A 25,303-nucleotide genomic window follows, 5' to 3' on the forward strand; every position below is an offset into this window, starting at 1 on the left:
TTAAAATACAAAAACACCTTTTTATTTTAACGTTTCCTTTCGAGGAGAGTGGCTCATGAAAAGCAAGGTACATCTGACAATTTGATGACCATCATGAGAATGATTGAATAGGATAAGAGGGAAGGGAGGAGCCGGGGAAACATTGATGGTTGGGTAAAGGAAACCATGAGCATTGTCGGCTTGAGAGAGCAAAGAGAGCAGTATTGGAGAAGAGGTGGATAAAAACACAAAAACTGAGAGACCACCTGCCTGTCTCTGATGTAGAAGCAACAGACTTTGTGTTTCAGCTTCACCATGGGAGATTTCAATAATTTTAGGAGCTGTGGATTCCACAGGATCCAAGAAAGACAGATATGATGCTGGGGCCCCAGGCTTTGGTGGAGAGCAGTACTCCTTTGAGCTATGGACAAACGCCTTGTCGACTGAGTAATTCTGATTTTCGAAGGAAAGACTCAAATTAATGGAGGATGCCCAGTTTGCATCTGGATTTGGAGGCCAACTTTGCCATGTGGTCGGTCCAGGAAGTACAGTATCATGGCTGATGATGAGGCCTTCAAGTTGAAGGGATTGAATCTCTTCCAGTTGATGACGAAGGAATTAGATGGGTGGGTTTATTGGACGATCCTTCCAAAGTGATAGGGTGATTCTGTGAGATTTTTTTTTTAGGATTGAAGGACATCTTACATTTATCAGACCAGTGTCTTATTTTATCCACATCAGCAGACAGAGATGCAGCTGTTGACTGCCTCGCAGAGGGATTTGTTACTGTATGACTCAGTGTGGCGTCGTCGGCAAAAAAGGAAGAGCGAGTTTTCAAGACCATCGGAGAGGTCTTTTATTTAGATGAGAAACAAGACTGGGCCCAAATCACTGCCTTGGGGAACTCAAGCCTCCACTGGGAGAGTGAAGGAGAGGGTTCCATTGATGGCAGCAATGCACAGACTGCATGAGTGGAGGTTGTCAGAAATGCAGGAATGAAGGTCGCTTTCTTTGCCACAGGCAGAGAACTTGGCAGGCAAAGTAGGATTCAGGACCATGTCGAATGCCTGAGATACATCCAGGCAGATGGTCCTCACCTCTTGTTTTGAGATTGATGGAGAGAGGAGCAGAAGTATGTCAAGAGGTGAGTGACCAGGGCAGAATCCAAACTGATGGGCAGAGATCAAGCTGTTTGAAAACACAAAATATAACATCAGAAGCTATGATTACTAATATGATTTTGCTTGTATTTGGAGGAAAACTCACTGCCCTTAGTTGGTTGGGTTTGTTTTTTCATCCAAGCTTATTGTAAACAAGAGTAATGCTTCCTGACTTCCATGCAGAGGGGAGAAGTCCAAAGGAGGTGGACAGACTGAATAGAGCAGATAGATGGGAACCAATAACTGCAGAGCTGGGTGTTAGAACACGGCCACTGATACTGATGCCATCTGAGCCTGTCGCTAAACTCGGGTTAAGGCCAGAATTTAAAGGCTGGTGGGATATCTGAGGTATGTGCACTTATCTTTGAGATGTCGAGCTTGGGTTTGAATCTTTACACAGATTTAAACTACTACCCTGGTGTTTCACCTGCAGCGTGAGGTGAAAATGTGTGTGCCATCTCTTGGATTGGCATTAATCTGTGTGTCCCACATACAGCAGTATTAGTTGGTGGCACTTAAATATCCCTCGGTCTCCTTCGGAAAGAGTAGGCGAGCGATGGCCACTATCCTGGCCCAGTTCCAAATCCCTACCCTGACTGATTGCTGGGAAAGCAACGGCAAACCACCTAGTATTACCCTTGCCCAGAGACTGCATTGGCAGCAGCGATCTTGTCAAGAATATCATCCATTGATTATGATGATTATGATAGTCTTTCCTCCATTTTAATAAATGCACTATACAAATGACAACAGAAAGAGCAACAACCTCTCTGGATGCTATTCAAAATGAAAACAACAAGGACTGACGGACGGACGACATGCCATCCCATAAGCTCCCCAGAACTACATTCCAGGTGAGCTATAAACGAATGTACTTGTACTCACCTTTGAGCTGTCTTTCAGGCCTTATGCTTCCACCTCATCTGTAATTGCTTTGAAGTTGTACCTAACCCTGTTGTATCAGGGCTCTGCTTTACTGGGACTCTACCATATCTCCTTTGCTGAAAAACAACATACTGTGTGTGCTCTTTACACGCATTTTAAAAAAAACAAATAGATATTGCTTGTGTCAAAAATATCAGCTTTTCATGACCGTTCGAGCAATTTTCTCACAAGTAGAATGCAATTATCTCGTTTACATTTCTGTTGGGATTTCATGATGGCTAGCTTGGGAAATATATAATTGACCAAAAATGCAAGTCAGACAAAACTATTGCATAATTGAAATCAACATGCTCGTAAAATAGAGGTTCGATGTAGATAATGTGATCATAACATGAGCAAGGTTTAATCGCCAAAATATTCTCGAGAAAGACTGAGTCCATCCTATTCGGCGTTGGTGGAGTAATGGTGAGAGATGTGTCTGCAGTGGATTGATTCGTCTGCTGTGTAATGATGATAAAAAAACGTCGTTCTTGCCATAACATAGACAGCCGCATCATTTACATGAATTTCGGCTCGGTGAGGCCCTTCTTGGCTAATGGCAACGAAAACGTTATACTTTCTATTTACAGAAAGATAATGTTCAATAATGTGCAAGTGATGCATTAACTATTGCTGTTGTACTTAATGGGGTATCATTTTTGGATATTTTTTTTCTATTTTACATTGATTTAAGGTTCATCGTGGATTTTGTACATATATATATATATATATATATATATATATATATATATATATATATATATATATATATATATATATATATATATATACATGTGCAGCACTTTTTCCTCGTTTGTATGCAGCACAAGGCTGCAAGGTAGCATAATTGGCCGAGGGCACAGCTGTGCTGCTGATGCGATGCCCTCTGGTTAGGGTAGAAATTTGGAATTTGTTCAGGGTGCCAGCAATAGCTCGCCTACTCTTCATGAAGGACACCGTGGAATCTTTAACATCCACCAACTAATGCTGACAAACGGGATGCCCATCTAACGTCCAACCGAGGGACAGCACACACATTAATGAATCACCTGCCCGTGAAACACCTGGCAGTTTATGGCTAGGTGGGGATTTGAACCCAGGCAAGACAGTTTAGAGGAGAGTGTACAATGTACATACCTTGAAGCAATCTTATCAGCCCTTATGCAGAACTCAATCAGAAAGAGTTAATTTTTGTATAGATGATTTGCTTTGTTTTAAAAGAGAGGGTTTGAGTTAATGCACTGACTTGACTGCTTCAAATCATTTTTTTATAGTTATGAGTACACATGTGTACAATGGGAAGTTTAACTTTATAATACCTTTTTCATTCAGGGAGGTTGATAGGGTTATGGTTCTGGCCTTGGGGATAAAATGTGGATAAATTAGAATAGTTATTTCATTGTGCATGTTAGAATAAGCGTAATGTCATTGCTATAATTAAATAAAAGGTGTCATGCAGGTGTTGAGAAGGATTTCGTCGCTTCACCCAAGTAACGACTTAAAGTGACAACTTCTTATCGCCAGTTGAACATCGTAGCCATTGATGAAATGCATCTTCTCATTCCTCAGATGTTGATGATGATGCTCTAGAAAAGCAGGGAATATGATATCAGGGATTACCAAACAGCCAGCAATGTTTTGAAGGTAATTTATCTTTTCCAGCATCTTCGTGGTGCTTTTAAGGTTATCAGAAATTGCCTTTTTTTCCAGAAAAACATTTCCCATAAATGATGGGTCGCTTTTCCAGTCGCTTCATTTTGTTGCTTTAGAAGGATTGCCGAGCTATATGCCCCATCTTCTCTCACCCCCCCCCCACCTTTCTGCATTCTTAAACATTCCACATTGTAATCTGGCCTTAGATGGACTGTCCCTTTAGGTTACAGCCAATCGACGTGACCCACAGGTGCAATCATGAGGTCATCACGAGGACACGAGACAGGGAAGAGACAGGACTACATATGAACATTTGGCATGCTCAAGGCCAATGGACCGTGCGGGTGTGCAATTCCCCTTGCTTGCTCCACCAGTCAGAGCAGGCCAATAATTATGGTCTGACAGGTAGAGTCAGCTAATGGGCATGGGCCATGGGCATTCTGATATGCCCTCGTGGGAGGTTATAAAAGTGCTTGCACTGCATTGGGCAGTGTTGTTCGTTGGTGGTGGCTATCTCTGCTTGGTTGGTTCTGGTTGTTTGTGGTGTTTTTACTCTTCAAAATCCATGTGGTGGCTCCTCCTTGCTACTTCCTGGTTCCAGTCTGGTCTTGTGTGGTTTTGCGGAGTGCCGGCAGCGATTTGCGTTTTTGCAAAGCCCAGAGGGAGGGGCGACATGGACAAGCCCCCTCAGACCACAGGGTTCTGGTCTGATCTCCAGAAAGACTCCCACCACGTGCACGAGCTTCACGTAGCTGGCCGGTTTTTCTCTCTGTCTTGTCACTCCTGAATGCATCCGATAAACTATTCGTTGAAGCCGTGCATTAGGTTCCAAGGGTGCTTTAGGTTTATTTATTTTAAAGTCATTTGTTACAGTCTGTGATCATCGCTTCGAGGCTGTGCTCTTCTTCTTCTTCTTGCACACCCCTTCCTCCCATTTTCTTGTTATAAACCCTTGTTTGGAAATGAAAATTTGCATGTGGTCATTGGGAAAGGGCTCCATATCGCATCGGGAATTGGCAATTTAATCCGTTAGATGCTTGTAAAGCTGCCAATTTGCGCCAAATTAAATCGGCGGATGCGGGGATATTGACAACCCTTCCCGCTGGTGGCAATATTTCCACTTGGATTTAAATTTTACAATCTCAGCTTTGTTAAATCCCTTTGCATCGACACATGGACACGTCGAATGTTATGGAATGGACCATTTTTGCTATTTAGCCCACTTCCTGGAGTCGTACTCACAATTAATAATTTTATTGGGAGGCTTTTGCATCCACCTCGGATATCGTTTCTTTTTTTGATTTCTTATAAAAGCTCCATTTTTGGATGCTCCAACAAATCTCGAATCTTTTTTTCCTTACGAGGTTGGTATAATAATCCTCTGGATGTTCCATCATTTATGGGAAATGTTTTTTTCTGAAAAAAGGCAATTTCTGACAACCTTAAAAGCACCACAAAGATGCTGAAAAAGATAAATTACCTTCAAAACATTGCTGGCTGTTTGGTAATCCCTGATATCATATTCCCTGCTTTTCTAGAGCATCGTCATCAACATCTGAGGAATGAGAAGATGCATTTCATCAATGGCTACGATGTTCAACTGGCGACAATAAGTTGTCAGTTTAAGTCGTTACACTGTAAAACACGACCGTATACAAGACTTCAACGTTGTGAAAAGGATTGGTTTAAAAAACAAATTAGCAAATTTATGCAAATTAAAGCTTCCGAAGATGACCAAAGCAATTTGGCCTGTGGCCTTTATGGTCAGGGAGCTTTCATGCAAGTGACGAGAGATAATGAAAAAGAAACACTTCCTTTTCATCACCTCTTTTGGTCTATCCACATGATGCCTTTGTGCTTGATGCAAGGCAGGTTTCAATTAAATTAATTAATGTAGCCAAATTAAATAGTGTGTGTGGTGGTCCATTTTATATTGTTCACCCTAACTCCGCCTTTGCAAAAAAAGAAAGAAAGAAATAAAAAAATCACCATTTTTATTTTTACCACCCTGGTCATATCCCTGAGCATGGCACATTTGTCTCTTCCCCAATCTTTCCCCCATACTCCCAATAAAATTAAGCCTCCCCCGATAGTATAGGTTTGTTTCTATGATTAGTGCCCCCAATTTTTAATGGTACCACAGAGTTTCTTCGGCCCTTAGGAGAACTAAACCACCATTTAGAAAATTCCTCGTTTCTTTAAATTATTATTTTTTCTTCCTGCACTCCAAACATTCCCAATTTCTGAGCTGCATCTTGAATCCAGTTGAGACTTTCAGAATTAAAATTTGCATCAATAATGGGAATAAAATGTTTGCTGGTTGACATAATTTTTTGACCTTGATCTAATTTTTAAGGTCATGACCCAATTATAGACATTTTATCATTTTTCACCGTAACTCGACTTAGGTTTGTCCGATCAGAACAAAATTACCCCTCCACATAGCTTAGACTTAGAGCAAGGTGCTCTTATGCTTATTTTACATCATAACCCTCTGGGTTAAAGGTCAAAGTCAGACGGCAGACTGAATTTCGTCGCTCATTTTTGCCACTATGAAATCTCAAAGACCGCTTGGCCTTCCAAGATGTTCTTGCGTCATCATCGTGTGCCTGCACTGAAGTTGTGCACCTGATATTTGATTGTGTCCTTGACCCTTTTTGATCGGATTGTGACATAATCAACAAAAAACGCCCTTTTTTATCATAACTTGAATAATTTTCCTCCGATCATCATGATGTTGAGTTTTATGGATCGTTTTTAGATGAGGACACATTTTCTTAATTTACACTCTATCCTTAAATGTTGAAGGTCAAGGTCACATAGTGGTCCAAAAAAACATATGGCCACCATTGGACCGGAGGCCAAGGGTAAATCGTGGGTGATCACCAAGGGTTAGCAGGGGGATGCTTACCCTTGGCGATCACTTTGTGATCGCAGATATCGAGTTCAAACAGGTGCTGGTATAGTGCAGGTCTGATGGGCTGAATGGCCTCCTCCTGCATCAAATTTCCTTATTCTTTGCTATTCCTTGTTATTCGAAGCCATCTTTTATTCATATTTTACATCTGCTGCCTGGGGGTGAACATGATGTGCTTGCAGTAGCATATTTCAGCAGCTTTTTTTTTCTTTCTTTCTTTTCGTTTATAGTATTCCAAAACTAAGGCTCACAGAGGAGGTTAGTCATAAACCCCATTAAGGACAAAGACATGAGGACATCTGTGTACATTTACAACAATTACAAGGATCTTAAACAAGGAACAAACACACACTGTCTAATTTAGCGATTTGAACCTGGCTTGCCCTGCATCTTGAGCTGTAATTTCAAGTTGTGATGTGCTAAATAGGCCAATCCAAAGCTATTGGTTGATTATAAAAGGCAGGACTGTTGTTTTTAAAAAATTTTTAATTAACCTCCTTTTGTGAAATGCACTTCACCACCCACACACCGTTGGACACCTTTTTCTTTGGAATACGGTTTGACAATTTGCACAACAGCCTGAGCAGTATGCATTGCTGTTGTATCTGCAATCCTTCTTGCAGAATTGCTCTTTTCCCCCATGAAACGAAAAAGCAGCAAAAAGCTGTGTGCTCGCTGGTAATGTGAAACACTTCTTCCTACTCCTCATCCATAATGCAACGTGGATGGTTCAACGGGATGAATGAGCTCTCCTTGCTGGAAAATGTCTTGTCAGTTGATGGCAATTATCATGGACTGAGAGCCTGAGAGATTATATCATGCCTGAGAGAGTCCAGTATCAGGTACCTCCAGTCTCTGCCCAGAAGCTCGTTTGTGGTTTGACCTGTTGATGCACATTGGGTTCGGTGTCGTTTTCCAATGCAGGCTGACCCTTACAGTCTCATAAATCTGGTTATCTTCCCAACATATGCAGCAATGGAGGACTGGAGGATAGCCTGGAGGTATGTACATGTACTTTCGAGTTGCATAGCCTGGGTTTGAATATTGGCTGGGCTATAAACTGTCACCCTGTTGTTTTGCATGCATGGCTATTCATCAATATGTGTGCCATTCTTTGGGTTAACCTTAACCTTGGTGTCACATCTGCTGATCGTGGATGTTAAAGATCCCATTATCTTTTGCAGAGTGGTGGCAAATCATCAGCGGTATCCTGGTTGAATTCCAAATTCCTGTCCTAATCGACAGTGGAATATCCATGTTCCCAGGATTGATACAAACTCACAACCCTGTGCTCCACACGGATGGATGATTGAAATAAACAATCACTCTTTTACACTGATGTGTGTATATTTGTTTCCTCTTTTAAAAAGTTGGCTCTTAGCAGTCTTATCTATTATCTCAGACACATACATATCTGATGCCTGAATGTTTGTTCATTTTGCTGCCACTGTTGTCTCCTTTACTGGTTGGATGTGGTGGTATTGAGGAAATCTGTGTATAAGACACACACACACACACACACACACACCTTCTCCTCCTCATCCTAACAATATATTCAACGATTTTATTTCTTCCTTTAGGTATTGGTCTAACTCAGTTTTAAACCCATAAACTTTTTCTTAATAACTTACAGTATGTTACCCTTATTGGTGAGCTGCCCCATTTACTGCCGCTGTCAGTTTTGACTCCCTCCATGTGAATTTACCATGTAGCTTCGTTACCTCACCTCACACTTCACCCATTGTTAACCACATTGTATATGTGTATTGTTCACAGGATGGCTTCCTTCTGAGTGTTTCGTTGCTGAGCGGGGTTGGGTGCCTGCTTCTCGCCATTGCCAAGTTTCTGCTAGGACAGGTCCTTTCCAGCCGCGTGCTCATCACAGATGGTTTGACTTTGACACCCACCCTTCCTTGCACGATTACATGAACACAAACTGATTTCCTGCTTAACACTTTCAACACATTCTTCCATCATACTTGCTAAACCTCAAAGATTCGAAGTCTTATTTCCACATGCTGGGAAAATGCTCATCCATTATTGTCTGTTTTTTTTACCCACTAAGTTATCATGAAGTTATCTTTGAGGCACATCATGAACATTCAGTTTACCGAGTTTATTTCCCGACCAGTCAAGGATGCCACGTCCAATAACTTGTATTTTAACCCTTTGGCCAAATTTTTGAAAAAACCTTTTTATTTTCAGAGCAAAAATAATCTAGTTGATTGATAAGTTGGGAATTGTTGTTTTTGAGAAGATTATATGATTGAAAAATGATTATTAACTAGCGGGCAGAAATGGCATTTGATAGGACGTGAAGCCATAGATTAACAATGCCAATAACAATTCTGTGGTGAAGGGAATAAATGGAAACAACATCTCCACCACCACCACCACCACCACCACCACCACTCCAGTGGTCCTTGAAGCACCACAGCAGACACCAAGACAAAAGTTTTTTTTTTCTCAAATGGAATAAAAGAAGGGGTTAAGCGAATTTAGATTCCGCAATCAGAATCATAAGACATTGTTAATCATGCTTGCAAAATTTGGTGACGATTTGCAGAGCTGTGAAAGAGCAGATACCATTATATGAGAGATATCGGGAAAGACACCGTCATATTATTCATACAAGTATGCATTACAGTTCTAATAAATCAATTGAGTTGGCTTTCGTTAATAATGACAAAATGCAGAAATTTGAAGTATAAATTAAATTAATAAGTGATTTAATGAAACATTTTTTTTGTGCATCTCCTTCCTCTACAGTGATTCACAGACCCGTGCTTGTTTGTGTGTGTGTGTTTGTCACGCTCCTCCTCCTCCAGTTCTGGGCTGATTACATCCAGACTTGTTAAATACGACCATAATGACCCCAATCAATGTAGAGGGGTGTTTTTATCTTCGCCGATGGTCTTGGGGGGGGGGGGGGGAGGAGGGCGCAGGGACGCAAATTCTCAATATAAATGTGTATCGTGTCACGCCACCTCCAGGTGAGGTAGGGTGTTACAAGTTCCCACCATTTGCAGTACAGTATCCCTGTCCCTACATCTTCCATTGCAGTAAGGTGTTTTGAATTGTAAACAATAGGTCTGTTTTTGATTCATGCACGTATCCTGGGTTATTTTTATTTTGGGAGTGGATTGAGGCAGCTGTAAGTTGCCTGTACACCACCCAAATAAAGGTATGTGTCAGAAGAACCTGTTGCATGTTTGGAACAAGTTCGCCAGAAAAGGGGGGGGGGGGTACTCTGCTAGTTTAGCATCATTTGCTTTGGTGCCTTTTGATCTCAAGGAGAGTATTCAGTGGTTACATTTTAACAACCTTATGCATGCACAGTAAATGTTACTTGAAAGTAGTGATGAACAAAAAGCACCACGTGACATACCTATTACATGTCATTATTGTTATGGGCATATATATAACATTTACATTTTGTTATGGGTGTACACATTACATGTACATATTGATATGGGTGTGCATATTACATGTACATAGTGTTACGGGTGTATGTATTACATGTACATATTGATATGGGTGTGCATATTACATGTACATTGTGTTACGGGTGTATGTATTACATGTACATATTGTTATGGGTGTCCATATTACATGTACATATTATTATTGTACATATTACATGTACATATTGTTATGTGTGTACATATTACATGTACATAGTGTTACGGGTGTATGTATTACATGAACATATTGTTATGGGTGTACATATTACATGTACATATTGATATGGGTGCACATATTACATGTTCATATTGTTATGGGTGTACATATTACATGTACATATTGATATGGGTGCACATATTACATGTACATAGTGTTACGGGTGTATGTATTACATGTACATTTTGTTATGGGTCTACATATTACATGTACATATTGTTATGTGTGTACATATTACATGTACATTGTGTTACGGGTGTATGTATTACATGTACATATTGATATGGGTGTGCATATTACATGTACATTGTGTTACGGGTGTATGTATTACATGTACATATTGTTATGGGTGTCCATATTACATGTACATATTATTATTGTACATATTACATGTACATATTGTTATGTGTGTACATATTACATGTACATAGTGTTACGGGTGTATGTATTACATGTACATATTGTTATGGGTGTACATATTACATGTACATATTGATATGGGTGCACATATTACATGTTCATATTGTTATGGGTGTACATATTACATGTACATATTGATATGGGTGCACATATTACATGTACATAGTGTTACGGGTGTATGTATTACATGTACATTTTGTTATGGGTGTACATATTACATGTACATATTGATATGGGTGCGCATATTACATGTACATAGTGTTACGGGTGTATGTATTACATGTACATTTTGTTATGGGTGCACATATTACATGTTCATATAGTTATGGGTGTACATATTACATGTACATATTGATATGGGTGCACATATTACATGTACATAGTGTTACGGGTGTACATATTACATGTACATATTGATATGGGTGCGCATATTACATGTACATAGTGTTACGGGTGTATGTATTACATGTACATTTTGTTATGGGTGTACATGTTACATATACAGTGTTACGGGTGTACATATTACATGTACATATTGTTATCAGTGTACATATTACATGTACATATTGTTTTGGGTGTATGTTTTACATGTTCATATTGTTATCGGTGTATATTACATGTACATATTGTTTTGGGTGTACGTTTTACATGTTCACATTGTTATCGGTGTACGTATTACATGTACATATTGTTATCGGTGTACGTATTACATGTACATATTGTTATCGGTGTACGTTTTACATGTACATATTGTGATCGATGTACGTATTACATGTACATATTGTTATCGGTGTACGTATTACATGTACATATTGTTATCAGTGTACGTTTTACATGTTCATGTTGTTATCAGTGTACGTTTTACATGTACATATTGTTATCGGTGTATGTTTTACATGTACATATTGTGATCTATGTACGTATTACATGTACATATTGTTATCGGTGTACGTATTACATGTACATATTGTTTTGGGTGTACATATTACATGTACATATTGTGATCGATGTACGTATTACATGTACATATTGTTTTGGGTGTACATATTACATGTATATATTGTTATCAGTGTCCGTATTACATGTACATATTGTTATCGGTGTATGTTTTACATGTATATATTGTTATCGGTGTCCGTATTACATGTACATATTGTTATCGGTGTACGTATTACATGTACATATTGTTATCGGTGTATGTTTTACATGTACATATTGTTCTCGGTGTACGTATTACATGTACATATTGTTTTGGGTGTACGTTTTACATGTACATATTGTTATCGGTGTACGTTTTACATGTACATATTGTTATCGGTGTATGTTTTACATGTACATATTGTGATCGATGTACGTATTACATGTACATATTGTTATCGGTGTACGTATTACATGTACATATTGTTTTGGGTGTACATATTACATGTACATATTGTGATCGATGTACGTATTACATGTACATATTGTTATCGGTGTACGTATTACATGTACATATTGTTTTGGGTGTACATATTACATGTATATATTGTTATCAGTGTCCGTATTACATGTACATATTGTTATCGGTGTATGTTTTACATGTATATATTGTTATCGGTGTCCGTATTACATGTACATATTGTTATCGGTGTACGTATTACATGTACATATTGTTATCGGTGTATGTTTTACATGTACATATTGTTCTCGGTGTACGTATTACATGTACATATTGTTTTGGGTGTACGTTTTACATGTACATATTGTTATCGGTGTACGTTTTACATGTACATATTGTTATCGGTGTATGTTTTACATGTACATATTGTGATCGATGTACGTATTACATGTACATATTGTTATCGGTGTACGTATTACATGTACATATTGTTTTGGGTGTACATATTACATGTACATATTGTGATCGATGTACGTATTACATGTACATATTGTTATCGGTGTCCGTATTACATGTACATATTGTTATCGGTGTATGTTTTACATGTATATATTGTTATCGGTGTCCGTATTACATGTACATATTGTTATCGGTGTACGTTTTACATGTACATATTGTTATCGGTGTACGTTTTACATGTACATATTGTTATCGGTGTACGTTTTACATGTACATATTGTTATCGGTGTACGTTTTACATGTACATATTGTTATCGGTGTACGTATTACATGTACATATTGTTATCGGTGTATGTTTTACATGTACATATTGTTCTCGGTGTACGTATTACATGCACATATTGTTTTGGGTGTACGTTTTACATGTACATATTGTTATCGGTGTACGTTTTACATGTACATATTGTTATCGGTGTACGTTTTACATGTACATATTGTTATCGGTGTACGTTTTACATGTACATATTGTTATCGGTGTACGTTTTACATGTACATATTGTTCTCGGTGTACGTATTACATGTACACATTGTTTTGGGTGTACGTTTTACATGTACATATTGTTATCGGTGTACGTTTTACATGTACATATTGTTATCGGTGTATGTTTTACATGTACATATTATCAGTGTACATTATACATGTACATATTGTTTTGGGTGTACGTTTTACATGTACATATTGTTATTGGTGTACGTTTTACATGTACTTATTGTTATCGGTTTACGTATTACATGTACATATTGTTTTGGGTGTACGTTTTACATGTTCATATTGTTATCGGTGTACGTATTACAGGTACATGTTGTTATCGGTGTACGTTTCACATGTACATATTGTTATCGATGTACGTATTACATGTACATTTTGTTATCGGTGTACGTTTTACATGTTCATATTGTTGTCGATGTTCGTTTTACATGTTCGTATTGTTATCGGTGTACGTATTACATGTACATATTGTTATCGGTGTACGTATTATATGTACATATTGTTATCGGTGTACGTATTACATGTACATATTGTTACGGGTGTATGTATTGCATGTATATATTGTTAAGAGTGTACATATTACATGTACATATTGATATGGGTGCACATGTTACATGTACATAGAGTTATGGGTGTATGTATTACATGTCCATATTGTTATCGGTGTACATATTACATAAACAGTGTTATGGGTGTACATATTACATGTCTACATTGTTATCGGTGTAAGTTTTACATGTACATATTTTTATCGGTGTAGTTTTACATGTACATATTGTTATCAGTGTACATTTTACATTTACATATTGTTATCCGTGTACGTTTTTCATGTATATATTATCGGTGTACGTATTACATGTACATATTGTTACGGGTGTATGTATTGCATGTATATATTGTTAAGAGTGTACATATTACATGTACATATTGATATGGGTGCGCATGTTACATGTACATAGAGTTATGGGTGTATGTATTACATGTCCATATTGTTATCGGTGTACATATTACATAAACAGTGTTATGGGTGTACATATTACATGTCTACATTGTTATCGGTGTAGTTTTACATGTACATATTGTTATCAGTGTACGTTTTACATTTACATATTGTTATCCGTGTACGTTTTACATTCACATATTGTCATCGGTGTACGTTTTACATTTACATATTGTTATCGGTGTACGTTTTACATTTACATATTGTCATCGGTGTACGTTTTACATTTACATATTGTCATCGGTGTACGTTTTACATTTACATATTGTCATCGGTGTACGTTTTACATTTACATATTGTTATCCGTGTACGTTTTACATTTACATATTGTCATCGGTGTACGTTTTACATTTACATATTGTCATCGGTGTACGTTTTACATTTACATATTGTTATCCGTGTACGTTTTACATGTTCATATTGTCATCGGTGTACGTTTTACATGTACATATTGTTATCGGTGTACGTTTTACATGTATATATTGTTTTCGGTGTGAGCCTGGTGTTGGCGCAGTGGTTAGGGCAGCGGCTTGGGATCCAAGAGGTCCTGAGTTCAAGCCCCGTTGGGCCACTGAATTAATACACCAGGGGGTTGACTCAGCCTGTCATCCTTCCGAGGTCGGCGAAATGAGTACCAGTATACTGGGCCGGTGTATACCCCGGTTAAAATAGGTGTACCATATCCCTGTGTTGTAAGAGGCGACCAGGGTTGCGTCAGGAAGGGCATCCGGCGTAAAACATGTGCCAAATCACTATGCGGATCATAATGGATGATCCGCTGTGGCGACCCCTAACGGGAGCAGGCAAAAGAAGAAGAAGAAGAAGATATTGTTTTCGGTGTAAGTATTACATGTACATATTATCAGTGTACATTATACATGTACATATTGTTTTGGGTGTACGTTTTACATGTACATATTGTTATTGGTGTATGTTTTACATGTACTTATTGTTATCGGTTTACGTATTACATGTACATATTGTTTTGGGTGTACGTTTTACATGTACATATTGTTATCGGTGTACGTTTTACATGTACATATTGTTATCGGTGTACGTTTTACATGTATATATTGTTTCCGGTGTACGTATTACATGTACATATTGTTATCGGTGTACGTATTACATGTACATATTGTTATCGGTGTTCGTTTTACATGTACATATTGTTATCGGTGTACGTTTTACATGTACATATTGTTTTCGGTGTACATATTACATGCACATATTGTTATGGGTGTATGTATTGCATGTATATATTGTTGCGAATTCGCGCCCGCCGGCGTGTGATCGGCCACGTAACTCGAATCGCGACACGTCGCCCACCGGATGGACAATTCAGTCGTGACCCTCCAGGAACTACCGCCCGGAGCCAGTCACGGGTGGGAGTTTAACCTCACCACAGTCGTGCCAATTGCCCACCTGCGCAGGACAGGGTTGCTCGCCAAATTCGACCTACCTCAGTACCTGCGTGAGTGGTCGACCGGGCGGTCGTACCTCGCCGCAGGTCGACTTCGGACACGAACCGCTAAAGCGGTTCGTTCCGTGCTGCAGAGATAACCGAGCGGAGTTATCATCGACCTCGACGGTTCCGATTAATTACCGGGCATTTTAAACCCACTATCAATCCCTTACCTGATGCAAGATGGAGATTCAATAAAAGGAAGGAGACGAAGCAAAGCGGGAAAACAGTTCAACAAGTAAGCACATTTATTTCACACACACGGAAGGCACGTATATACAGCCATACAATCATGCAACAAAAGCAAATGCAAGGATGCAGAGCGACAACCGAATAAAAGGGGAAATGTACAGGGACAGACACTTCGGCAGTTCTACTTATTGGACACGGCGCCACAGCATGCATTCAAAAACCCGAAAGAAAGAAAGCCACCCTCACAGGCAAGGAGGCAGACAGGTCCGTAGACCAAATGTACGTGGATCTTGGAGGATCGACCAGGTCCACGAGACCGGGAAGGTCTTACCTGCGTCCTTGTGACGCGATGGCGGGCAAGCCGCAATGTTCGCGCAGCTGCGCCCCGACTCCGTGCCCCTGGCGTGGTCGGCGAGCCCTCTCCGGCGTGCTCCGCGCGAGCGGTTTTGTTGGTACCACATTTAGGGTGGGGAAGGAACGGGGCCCCCCCCGGCACTATCTCAGCGTGGATGGGGGGGGGGTGAAATTGCTGATGCTCAGGGAGAGGGGAATGGCTGGCTGGCTTGGACCCCGCAACGAGACGAGCGACCCCCACACCGCAACCTCGTTGACGACCTCCGTCTCCACTTGACCCGCGCGAACTCAACTCAACTCCGCACTGAAATGAACTCAACCGAACTCTCTCCACGAACTCCACCCAGCTCAACCCACGAGTCGCCTTGCGCTCCCGTCTTTATAGGCCTCAGGAGGAGCTTATATGCAAATATTCGGATCAAAAAGCGATTGGAGGCGGGGCCACGCCACCCTCTGTTCAGCCATTGGTCGGGCAAAAAGGGGGCGTGAAGCCTTTTTGATCCGAATTCTGCTCGTGAAGAATCCACGTTCATCGCGCTGGGAGGCGGTGCCATATCGCCCGACGCTTGCCCATTGGACGGAGAAAAAGGGGCGTGAGGCCTTTTGGATCCGAATTTCTCCCTCGGAAAGGCCGCCATTCGCGCTTGCGGCTCGATGTGTTTGGCACCAATCGCCGAACGGGCCCAAGACAGCCCGACATTCAGTGTTCACAGGTGGTGCGGTTGGTAGTTGTGAAGGAGAAAGGCGAAGGTGGTGGAGTTGTTCGGGGGCATTGTTGATGGTAGCGATTTGGTTGGTGGGGTGGTGTTTGACTTGTTGGCGGCTTAATGGTCGAAAATATCAATAGACAGAAAAATGGCTAACTCAAAGCGTCGCAGCCCGGATGAATCACACATATTCCCTCTATACAACGGGTTTGGGCTAACTACACATGAACTTACCGATATATCTCACCTGAGGACTCTTTAAGGTGTAATGCGAATTTCCACAACCGTAACACGACCCCCTCCCCTTTTTACAGACTCGTCCCGAGTCGTCAAATTCTCGTGTGCCATCATGTGTAGTTCTCCCCTAATACGTTTTACCTTCGGATCCCTGAGTGCGACATTCATGGTATTCGTGTCCCCAAAATAAATAACCTACGGGCTGAGTTACTAACTAAACAAACCCACTCATACAGACGACTTAAATAAAATTGCTGGCGCTAACACATACATGCCGGGGGCGCACTCATATTTACAGTACATCTTAACACCTTACAAAATTTACACTAACCATGGCCCAGGATCAATGGACTCTGCAAAGAGAAAAGCAGTTAGCAGGGAGCCAGGCTGCTCGCATGCAGTCTCTGGCTCAGGCAATGCAGGTGACAGGGAATGTGGCCGGCTGCACACACGCAGTCCAAGGCCTCGCCCTTTGAAATGAACGCAGTGAACCACAACGGTGCATCGGCTGCACGAACGCAGTCTCCGTGCCAGCCCAAGTGGCACACGCAATGAACACAACAGATGGATGGATGGATGGATGGATGAATGCAAACGCGGTGCACGGGCTGCCACTGCAGGCCCGTGTTGTAGCTGCCAACAGGACAGTCCTTGCAACTTGCACGACGATCCTGGCGCACATGGAAATGAACAGGGGGGGGGAGGCGGGGGGCAAATCAAAACCGAACAGGGGCTGGTAAACGTGGGCAGTGGGCATGGATAGCAAAAGCAGGCAGACAAGGCCGCTGTAGCAAACACAGCCGGCAGATGAACTGGCCGGCTCAGGCCTTGCAGTAAAACAGCTGCTGACTATCTGGCCGGTACAGGCCTCGCAGCAAAACAACAGCCAGCAGAAGAAGTGGGCCGGCACAGGCCTTGAAGTAACACAGCCAGCCGATGAAGTTGGCCAGCCTTTGCCTTTCAGTGGAGGTTGGTGGAGGGAGTGCAGTGGTGCTGGCCACTTGGAAGGCGGGCTCGGACCGACCTACCTGTCTCCCTCCCAACCTATCACCTTTGCCTGTCACTGTCCATACCCACTCCCTTAATTTGTACAAACCCAATTTAGCCCCAACTTTTTTTTGTTTGTTTTTTTTACTTCCCCTCTATAAATCGTCCCCTAACCCCCTTTATCGTCCTTGTTCGGCTAACCTATCGTCTCCCAGCCTACTCTCAACCCCTATGTTCCCTTCCTGGAGGGGAATGAGGGAGAGCTAGTGTCCTGTGTCGAGGCCCAACTCAAGCCTCAGGATGGCCTCCCCAGACTTCAGCGATCTAAAACCCAAAGTGGGTCCAGTGGCCCACAACGAGAGCGAAGGGATGGATGGTGTGGAGGGGTACACTTCCTATCTACCCTATCCATTAACCTTTAAACTACCCCGGGGCTTTCAACAAGCGCCTCTCGCTTAATCTATTGGTTCTAACAACCCAGATTCCCGTCGCCTGTGTTGGTGTCCTCGCAAATTTCGGGCCTCGCCCTCCAATTTTCCTTCCGTGCCCTTACACGGTTTCATGGCTGGGACACGTGGCTCCCTTGGCAGGCACTACCCTCTGCCGATTTTCCAGCTATGGCACCCCCGGGCAGCACACTGCCTCCGAGCATACCAGCTCTCTAGACACCGGGGAGTGCCCTCTATAGCGACTCCCCTGAAACGCTCACGTGGCAGGCTGGCTTCCCGGGCCCCTTTCCGAGGGTCACCCGTGCCCACGACACTGCCCACCCGGCCAATGGCGCCCCGGGCCCCCACATCATGCGGGCGCACCCCTGCCCACTACACTATCCCGGCCCCCCATGGGCCCTTGGCCTACCGCGGCCGACTAGCCCGGTGCCCGGGGTACCCACTCAGCGATACTCACCTTTCGCAGCCATGCTCCCAGCCCGTCAACAGGGCTCCTGCATCCCTCTAAAACAGGTTTCGAGCCTACACTCACACCAACAGCAAAACGACTTCCATTTTTCAATTTCGCTAACCCACTAACTCACTCTACACTGACCCCGGGGTCCCTTGGTTGGGAATCACTCCTCCCCCCAATCACTCATCGCACCATGCATTCCCCATTCGCTCCATACACACAGGCTCGCTGGCCTCACTCACTCATCATGTCCTTTTTCCTTTCCACACTTCTTAACTCACACATTGCTGAATCCTGCCATCTTGCTCACTACTTCCCATAACTACCTTGTGCTCCCACGTCATCCCTTACACTACAGCACGTTCCATTTAACCTACGTAGCTAAGCTACGTCCCCTCTACACACTCACAAATCTGTCACTGTCCTCAAATCTTATTTTCCATCTCCCTTCCGAAATCTCAACTACAATGCCTCTAACTAATCCATTCCACGGGCCCCATGAGGACTTACCCCTGCCCCATGGAGCCGGTCTCACTAAGCTAACCCTTCCCCCTGACTAGTTCCATCCTGTGCCCGGGCAGGGTGGTCTTCCACCCCTTGCCGGGGAATCCTGTTCACCCGAAGCGAGGCTTGCTTTTTTTTTTGCTTAAAAAAAACAAGCCCCGCTTTTCGAGGGGTTCCCCACGCGAACACATGTGCTCTGCCTGTTGGAGCTTAACACAAGCTCGCGTGGAGAACCCATCCGGTCCAAATCCGAAATCCTGCCTTAAGGCCCAGTCACACCTTGACGTTTTAGCCAGCTTATGCCGATTTTTGGAAAATTTGTCTAAAACGCTGGTACACATCGAATACGTTATGGGTAAGTTTTGATAACATTGAGAGCAGGCTGAAAAACACTGCCATAAGTCGTTGTACGCTGGCTTTAAACGTTGTACTTTTCGGTTGTCCTCCAATTTTCCATGCTTGAAATTTTAAGACTTATGCCAGCGTATGACTCGCACGTTCCGCATAACGCTGGACATAAGTTGTAGGCACGTCACGCCATCGTTGACACACGTCGACACACGTTACTTGTAAGTTACTCATAAGTCGAAACACGTCGAGGTAATGTTTAGCGTACCCGAAACTTATTTCTAACCTATGAGTAACGTGTTGTACTCACGTTACACGATCGGTGACACACATCGACACACGTTACTTCTAAGGTGCTCATAAGTCGAAACACATCAAGGTAATGGTTAGCGTCAGTGTTCCAGACTCCCTGGTTTTATTTTTTTTATTTTTTTTTTCTTCCTTCCTTCGGTATGGCGGTGATTTTGACACTTCGATTTCTAGTGCGGTTATAATATAATATAATTAATAGGCTGCCGCTCAAAGATTTAAATCATAACCGCACTGTACACTGAACACCGTCATGCCGAAGAAAAAAAAAAGAAACGGGAGTCTGGAACACTGACGCGAACCATTACCTTGACGTGTTTCGACTTATGAGCACCTTACAAGTAACGTGTGTCGATGTGTGTCAACGATCGCATATCGTGCGTACAACTTATTCCCATCGCATGCGGAGCGTGTGTCATATGGCAAGTACGTCGTAAAATTTTCAACATGTTTAAAATTACAAGACGTACTCCATTTAATACGACGTATGATAGCGTACTTTAGCGTTCTATTCACGTATACCAAACTTACCCATACCGTATTCGACGTGCACCAGCGTTTTAGACGCATTTTTCAGAGGTCGGCATACGCTAGCAAGATCGCCAAGGTGTGACTGCGATGTTGACACTTCCATTTCTGCGGCGGTTATGATTTGAATCGTTGTGCGGCAGCCTTTCCATAACCTACGCCACGTCATCGTCGGCGATGCGTGCAGCGCGCTATGCCTAAGTTAGACTATCGTTGGGCATAGGTTGTGAAGGCCGACAACAGGTTCAGCATTCGTTGGTATAAGTTATCTATAACACAACGAAACGTTCTGTGTCCGTTACTAATACGTTATGCATAAGACCAAGTCGTTATGAATACGTCCGAATCTTTTTTTAAAAACATCAAAAGTTCAACGTAAGCCAGCGTTTTACATGCATTTTAATACGTTGCCATTGCTGGCTAAAACGTCAAGGTGTGACTGGGCCTTAACCTTTGTCCGTCCGCGGGATTGGAAACATCCACTGCTGGCGTTTCTGGACCGGGTTTCACTCCCGCAAGCGCGCACGTGGCAGCCTCGTGCGTTGCACAGCACAGACCTCGCGCTCGCTGCAGTGTAAACCCGGCGCGGTCCCCATTACAGCTACGGCCGCTATTGGGCCTTTGTCCTTTTGTCGCCGTCGTCTCCGTTCCACGCATACACTACAGCGTGTTACAATGCTTAGACTCCATTCCATTACATTCACACCGGGAGACGCGGCTGCGTGCTCCCGCATGCCCACCGTCATCTCCTTTACATACCGCTCTCTCACACACACGGTCCCCCTTGCACTCGGTCGTTCACTCGCACACACGGTGACATTCACACACGGTGCCTCATCCACAAACGGCGTGCTGGGAAGCACGCACTCCGGCATACTCGCAATCACACCACACACACGGGGCCGCGCTCACACCTTTCACCACATACACCGGGACAATCACACTGGGGAATCGGGTCACCTCTTGGGCTCCCGGGGCCTCTATACCCCCCAAGCTGCACGTACACCCGTTCGCAGCACTCGCCCCCTCGAACTTGCTCGGCACGACCGAACCCACCTGGTCGTGATCAGCTTCAAGGGAGCATAGCGTCTCCCTCCGTTCCCGAAGGAGGCCATCCAGCTGCTCGCACCGGGTCCCCACACGTTCTGTGAGCTTGCCCCCATTAAGTCTCGCTAACTCTGTGTGTGTGTGTGTTCCAACGTGACCACTCCTACTTTTGCAATTTCCCAAGAATGCGCTTTCGAAAATCCCAAGAAATCCCAAGGCGCAGGTTTCGCTGTACAACAAACAATTTATGCTCTCCAGCTTGTGTATTACGATATAACACATTCGGTGATTCCACATGCATCGTCTTAACTGTAAAATAGTCACAAATTTGAATATCATAAACCACATGTACTAGCCTGGTTCCCCGGCTTGTAGGGTCAAGCCGGGGAACCAGCTATGCATGTACATGGAAAACAAGCGCTTCACGTTTTGATTTTTTGCCATTGATATTTCTCTGGATACCACCAAGGATTGATTTTTCACAAAGTATCATTTTGATACTTCTGTCAAGCAATTGCAAAAATCGAAAATTAATAGAATCAGGGCGCTCCCTCAAAGAGGTGCACCGGTACACAGCAAGCAGTGTCTAAGCTGAGTGTCTCATAACACGTGCTCTACTTGCCAGGTCCGATAAACTGGTGTAGGTCTCAGATTAGGCACTCCTCAGCGAGCAGTGGCACGATCCAGAAACCCAAGTGTTCTCAAGAAAGAGACTGTTCGATTTTACGATCTTCCGGATCGTAGAATCGAAGTCTCTTCGTTCTTGCGAGTTTGGTTGGCATCCATGTACAGTTTGTGACATCGTCCGTACATGACGTCTTCCGCGATACACCTCGGGGGGTTCCAGGTATGACACGACGTACCGCTGTCGCGTGCTACGCACTGGCGTGCCAGGATCCGGTTCTGCACAGACGACGCGTGTGGACGATTTGTGCGAGGTGTTACGGTCATATTCACCTCCGAGAAAATGCGTTCCACGCAGGCTGAGGACTGTGGGAGCACAAGCAAGGCACACATGAATTTCCCGAGAATGAGGGACTTTGGAACTCCGTTTCCATCTTTGACCTGTTGGATATGATACCAGAATTGCGAGGGGTCCATGCTCACATCCTTCAGCGTGTCTTTGTAATGCACCAGTGCTCTCCATTGATCGTCCAGTACATTGAGGTCCTCTTCGCTGACCAGCTGCGGCATCTTAATGGCCAATGGAACGACGCTTTTAACGCGGCTGGTGGACAGGGCGTTTTCTGGGTCAATACACGGCAGATGTGCGAGAAGACTGTTGGGTGTCAAGTCGAAGCGCTTTCTGATTTCACAGCACAGCTGGACCAGATAACTTTGGCAGTCTTCTCTGAAGTTCTTCTCCTTGTCCTGAAGTGCCGCACTCTGCAGATCGGCTGTACATCGCCCGCCAACGTTCACTTCTTGCCATGGTTTGAAGTTTGCGGTATTAGTCGGGTGAATATCGGCGAGGTCGGCACTTTCCATGACGCCTTCCCTTACGAACATACTCAGGATTTCTCTGTAACAGTCCCTTATCGACGCGAATACTCGATGTAAGCGGAAAGATTCTGACTGGAACTCCAAGTTCAAGGTGTCGTTTTTCGGCACGATGTAGTTGAGAAACAACATCGTGTGTTTCGTTCCACTGGTAGTCATGGTTTTATATATCTGATGCGCGCCATCGATCTTGTCAACAGGAGACTGGGACTGGAAGAAGAGCATGAGCGCGTCCCATTGCTCAATGATGCGAGCTATGACCGCACCGCGAGAAAGCCACCTCGTTTGGGATCACTTCAGTATTTTGTGCCTTGGGCTTTGAAGCGCCTCCTGAATCAGATGAAATTTGTGCTGGCGCTTGCGGCTGCGGGAGAAATAGCCGCAAACGTCCTTTTTCTAAGCCTCCAGCCATGACGGAAGTTTGTGGCTGGCAGCACTCGCACACAACGCCAAAGAATGGCAGATGCACCCCAGTACAAATACGTGGGGAAGGTCTCTTTTCAGCTGAGCTTGAAAACCACTCCATGCCCCCATCATCGTAGAGCAGTTGGCGCTGGCGAAGGCCAGGATATTGTTCAGTGGAATGTCTCTTTCGTTCAACTCTCTCTTTGCAGTGCCATTAAGAGCTTTAGCGCTGCCGTCTTCGACCTCGAGTCTGGCCAGTAGGGAATCGCAGACTTTACCCTAATAGTGGTTAGTGGTATCGCACGACGATTGCCAGTACCTGTGATACAGAGATATCCGTACTTTCGTCTATGATCAGAGAAAACCAATTTTCTCGGCAGATTATGGACACGTACTGCTTTTGGTCATGGGCGATTCCATGTTGTACACGTACGACGCCTTCGTCCTCTTCATTTTCATGGTTGAGGCTATTTTACTGTCGGGGAACATGGATGCAAGGAGGTAAGAGAGATGATCCATCTGTCGAAAGGGAACCCTGTGCTCAGCAACGTACCCAGCGATTAGCGTTTCCGCTCTCGCCACTTTTTCAGTCAAATCTGATTCAGTCGACTTATTTTTGAAGAGCTGGTCAATGTTCACCGTCGCGGCTTTATCTGTGAGAGCCTTCATGTGCTTGCTTGTGGCACCGTGTTTCTTTAGAGCCGATTTGTTGGGATCTTTGAATTTGCAGTCGCAGACTGTGCACACTGTATTCATATCATGGTCCTGCCCTATCCACGGCTTTAAATCGGGATTTTCAACCTTTCTTGTTTGAAGCTCATTAGATAGTACTTACGCTTCGGCTCTTCGTCACCAGAGTCCGATAGTTCATCATTTCTGTCCATCATGCCCTTGCCAACAAGGGCCGAAAAACACAAAGTTTGAATTCGCAACTTCTAAGACAGAAAGCGAAATCCACACGGAGACGGCGAGGTGTTGCCACTCCATGTTCAAAGATTCCTGTCGCGTGATTAGACTGGATCCGGGCCCACTGCTTTCCGCTGCGCTGCCCAGAGCGGAGAGGACGCAATGAGGCTTGCCCCCATCTGTTTTCATCCACACGTTGTTTCGCTTGCCAGCTAGGCCTGTACAGACAACTGGCGCTGGTCAAGCAGCGGTCGAAATTTCCCACATGACCAAAAATCCCAAGATTCTTCCTATTTTTTTGAAGAAAATCCCAAGACGTACTTCAAAATCCCAAGATCTTGGGAAAAATCCCAAGGAGTGATCACGTTGGTGTGTTCTGTTCCTTTAACCCCGTCTTTATCATGCAGTCTCTCCTCTATTTTTATTTACTTTATTATCTCTGTCATCTCCACGTGTCTCTTACACGTCGCAGTCACCACATTTACTTTTTAACCTCCGCCATCAAAGATCGGAGGTTACTGTTTTCACCCCTTTCTGTTTGTTTGTTTGTTTGTTTGTTTGTTTGTGAACAGTATTACGGAAAAACTCCTCGACGGATTTCGACGAAACTTGGTGGGGGGATTAGGTATGGTCCAAGGATCATGCCATTAGATTTTGGAGCTGGTCCAAAATCCAATATGGCCGCTATGGCGGCCATTTTGAAAAAATATTGGAATTTTTTTTTTTTGCATTTCTACATGTTTTAAGTGATTTCCAACCCCCCCCCTCTCAAAAAAAATTGTGAGAGAAAAAA

At 43.3% G+C, this 25,303-nt stretch overlaps 1 protein-coding gene across 3 annotated transcripts in view; it reads left to right on the forward strand.

Moving 5' to 3' along the window:
• Positions 1-25,303, forward strand: part of LOC147030173 (transmembrane protein 163a-like) — a 324,697-nt gene that overhangs the window by 290,041 nt on the left and 9,353 nt on the right. For all 3 annotated transcript variants that reach the window (XM_085873962.1, XM_085873961.1, XM_085873960.1), the window contains one exon: positions 8,410-8,521. In XM_085873962.1, the coding sequence (XP_085730088.1) occupies positions 8,410-8,521 (112 nt within the window). The remainder of the gene's footprint in view (positions 1-8,409; positions 8,522-25,303) is intronic.

The sequence above is a fragment of the Eptatretus burgeri genome, chromosome 3, assembly GCF_056783735.1.
Source record: "Eptatretus burgeri isolate ZD-2024b chromosome 3, Ebu_testis_v1, whole genome shotgun sequence".
NCBI classification, from domain to species: domain Eukaryota; kingdom Metazoa; phylum Chordata; class Myxini; order Myxiniformes; family Myxinidae; genus Eptatretus; species Eptatretus burgeri.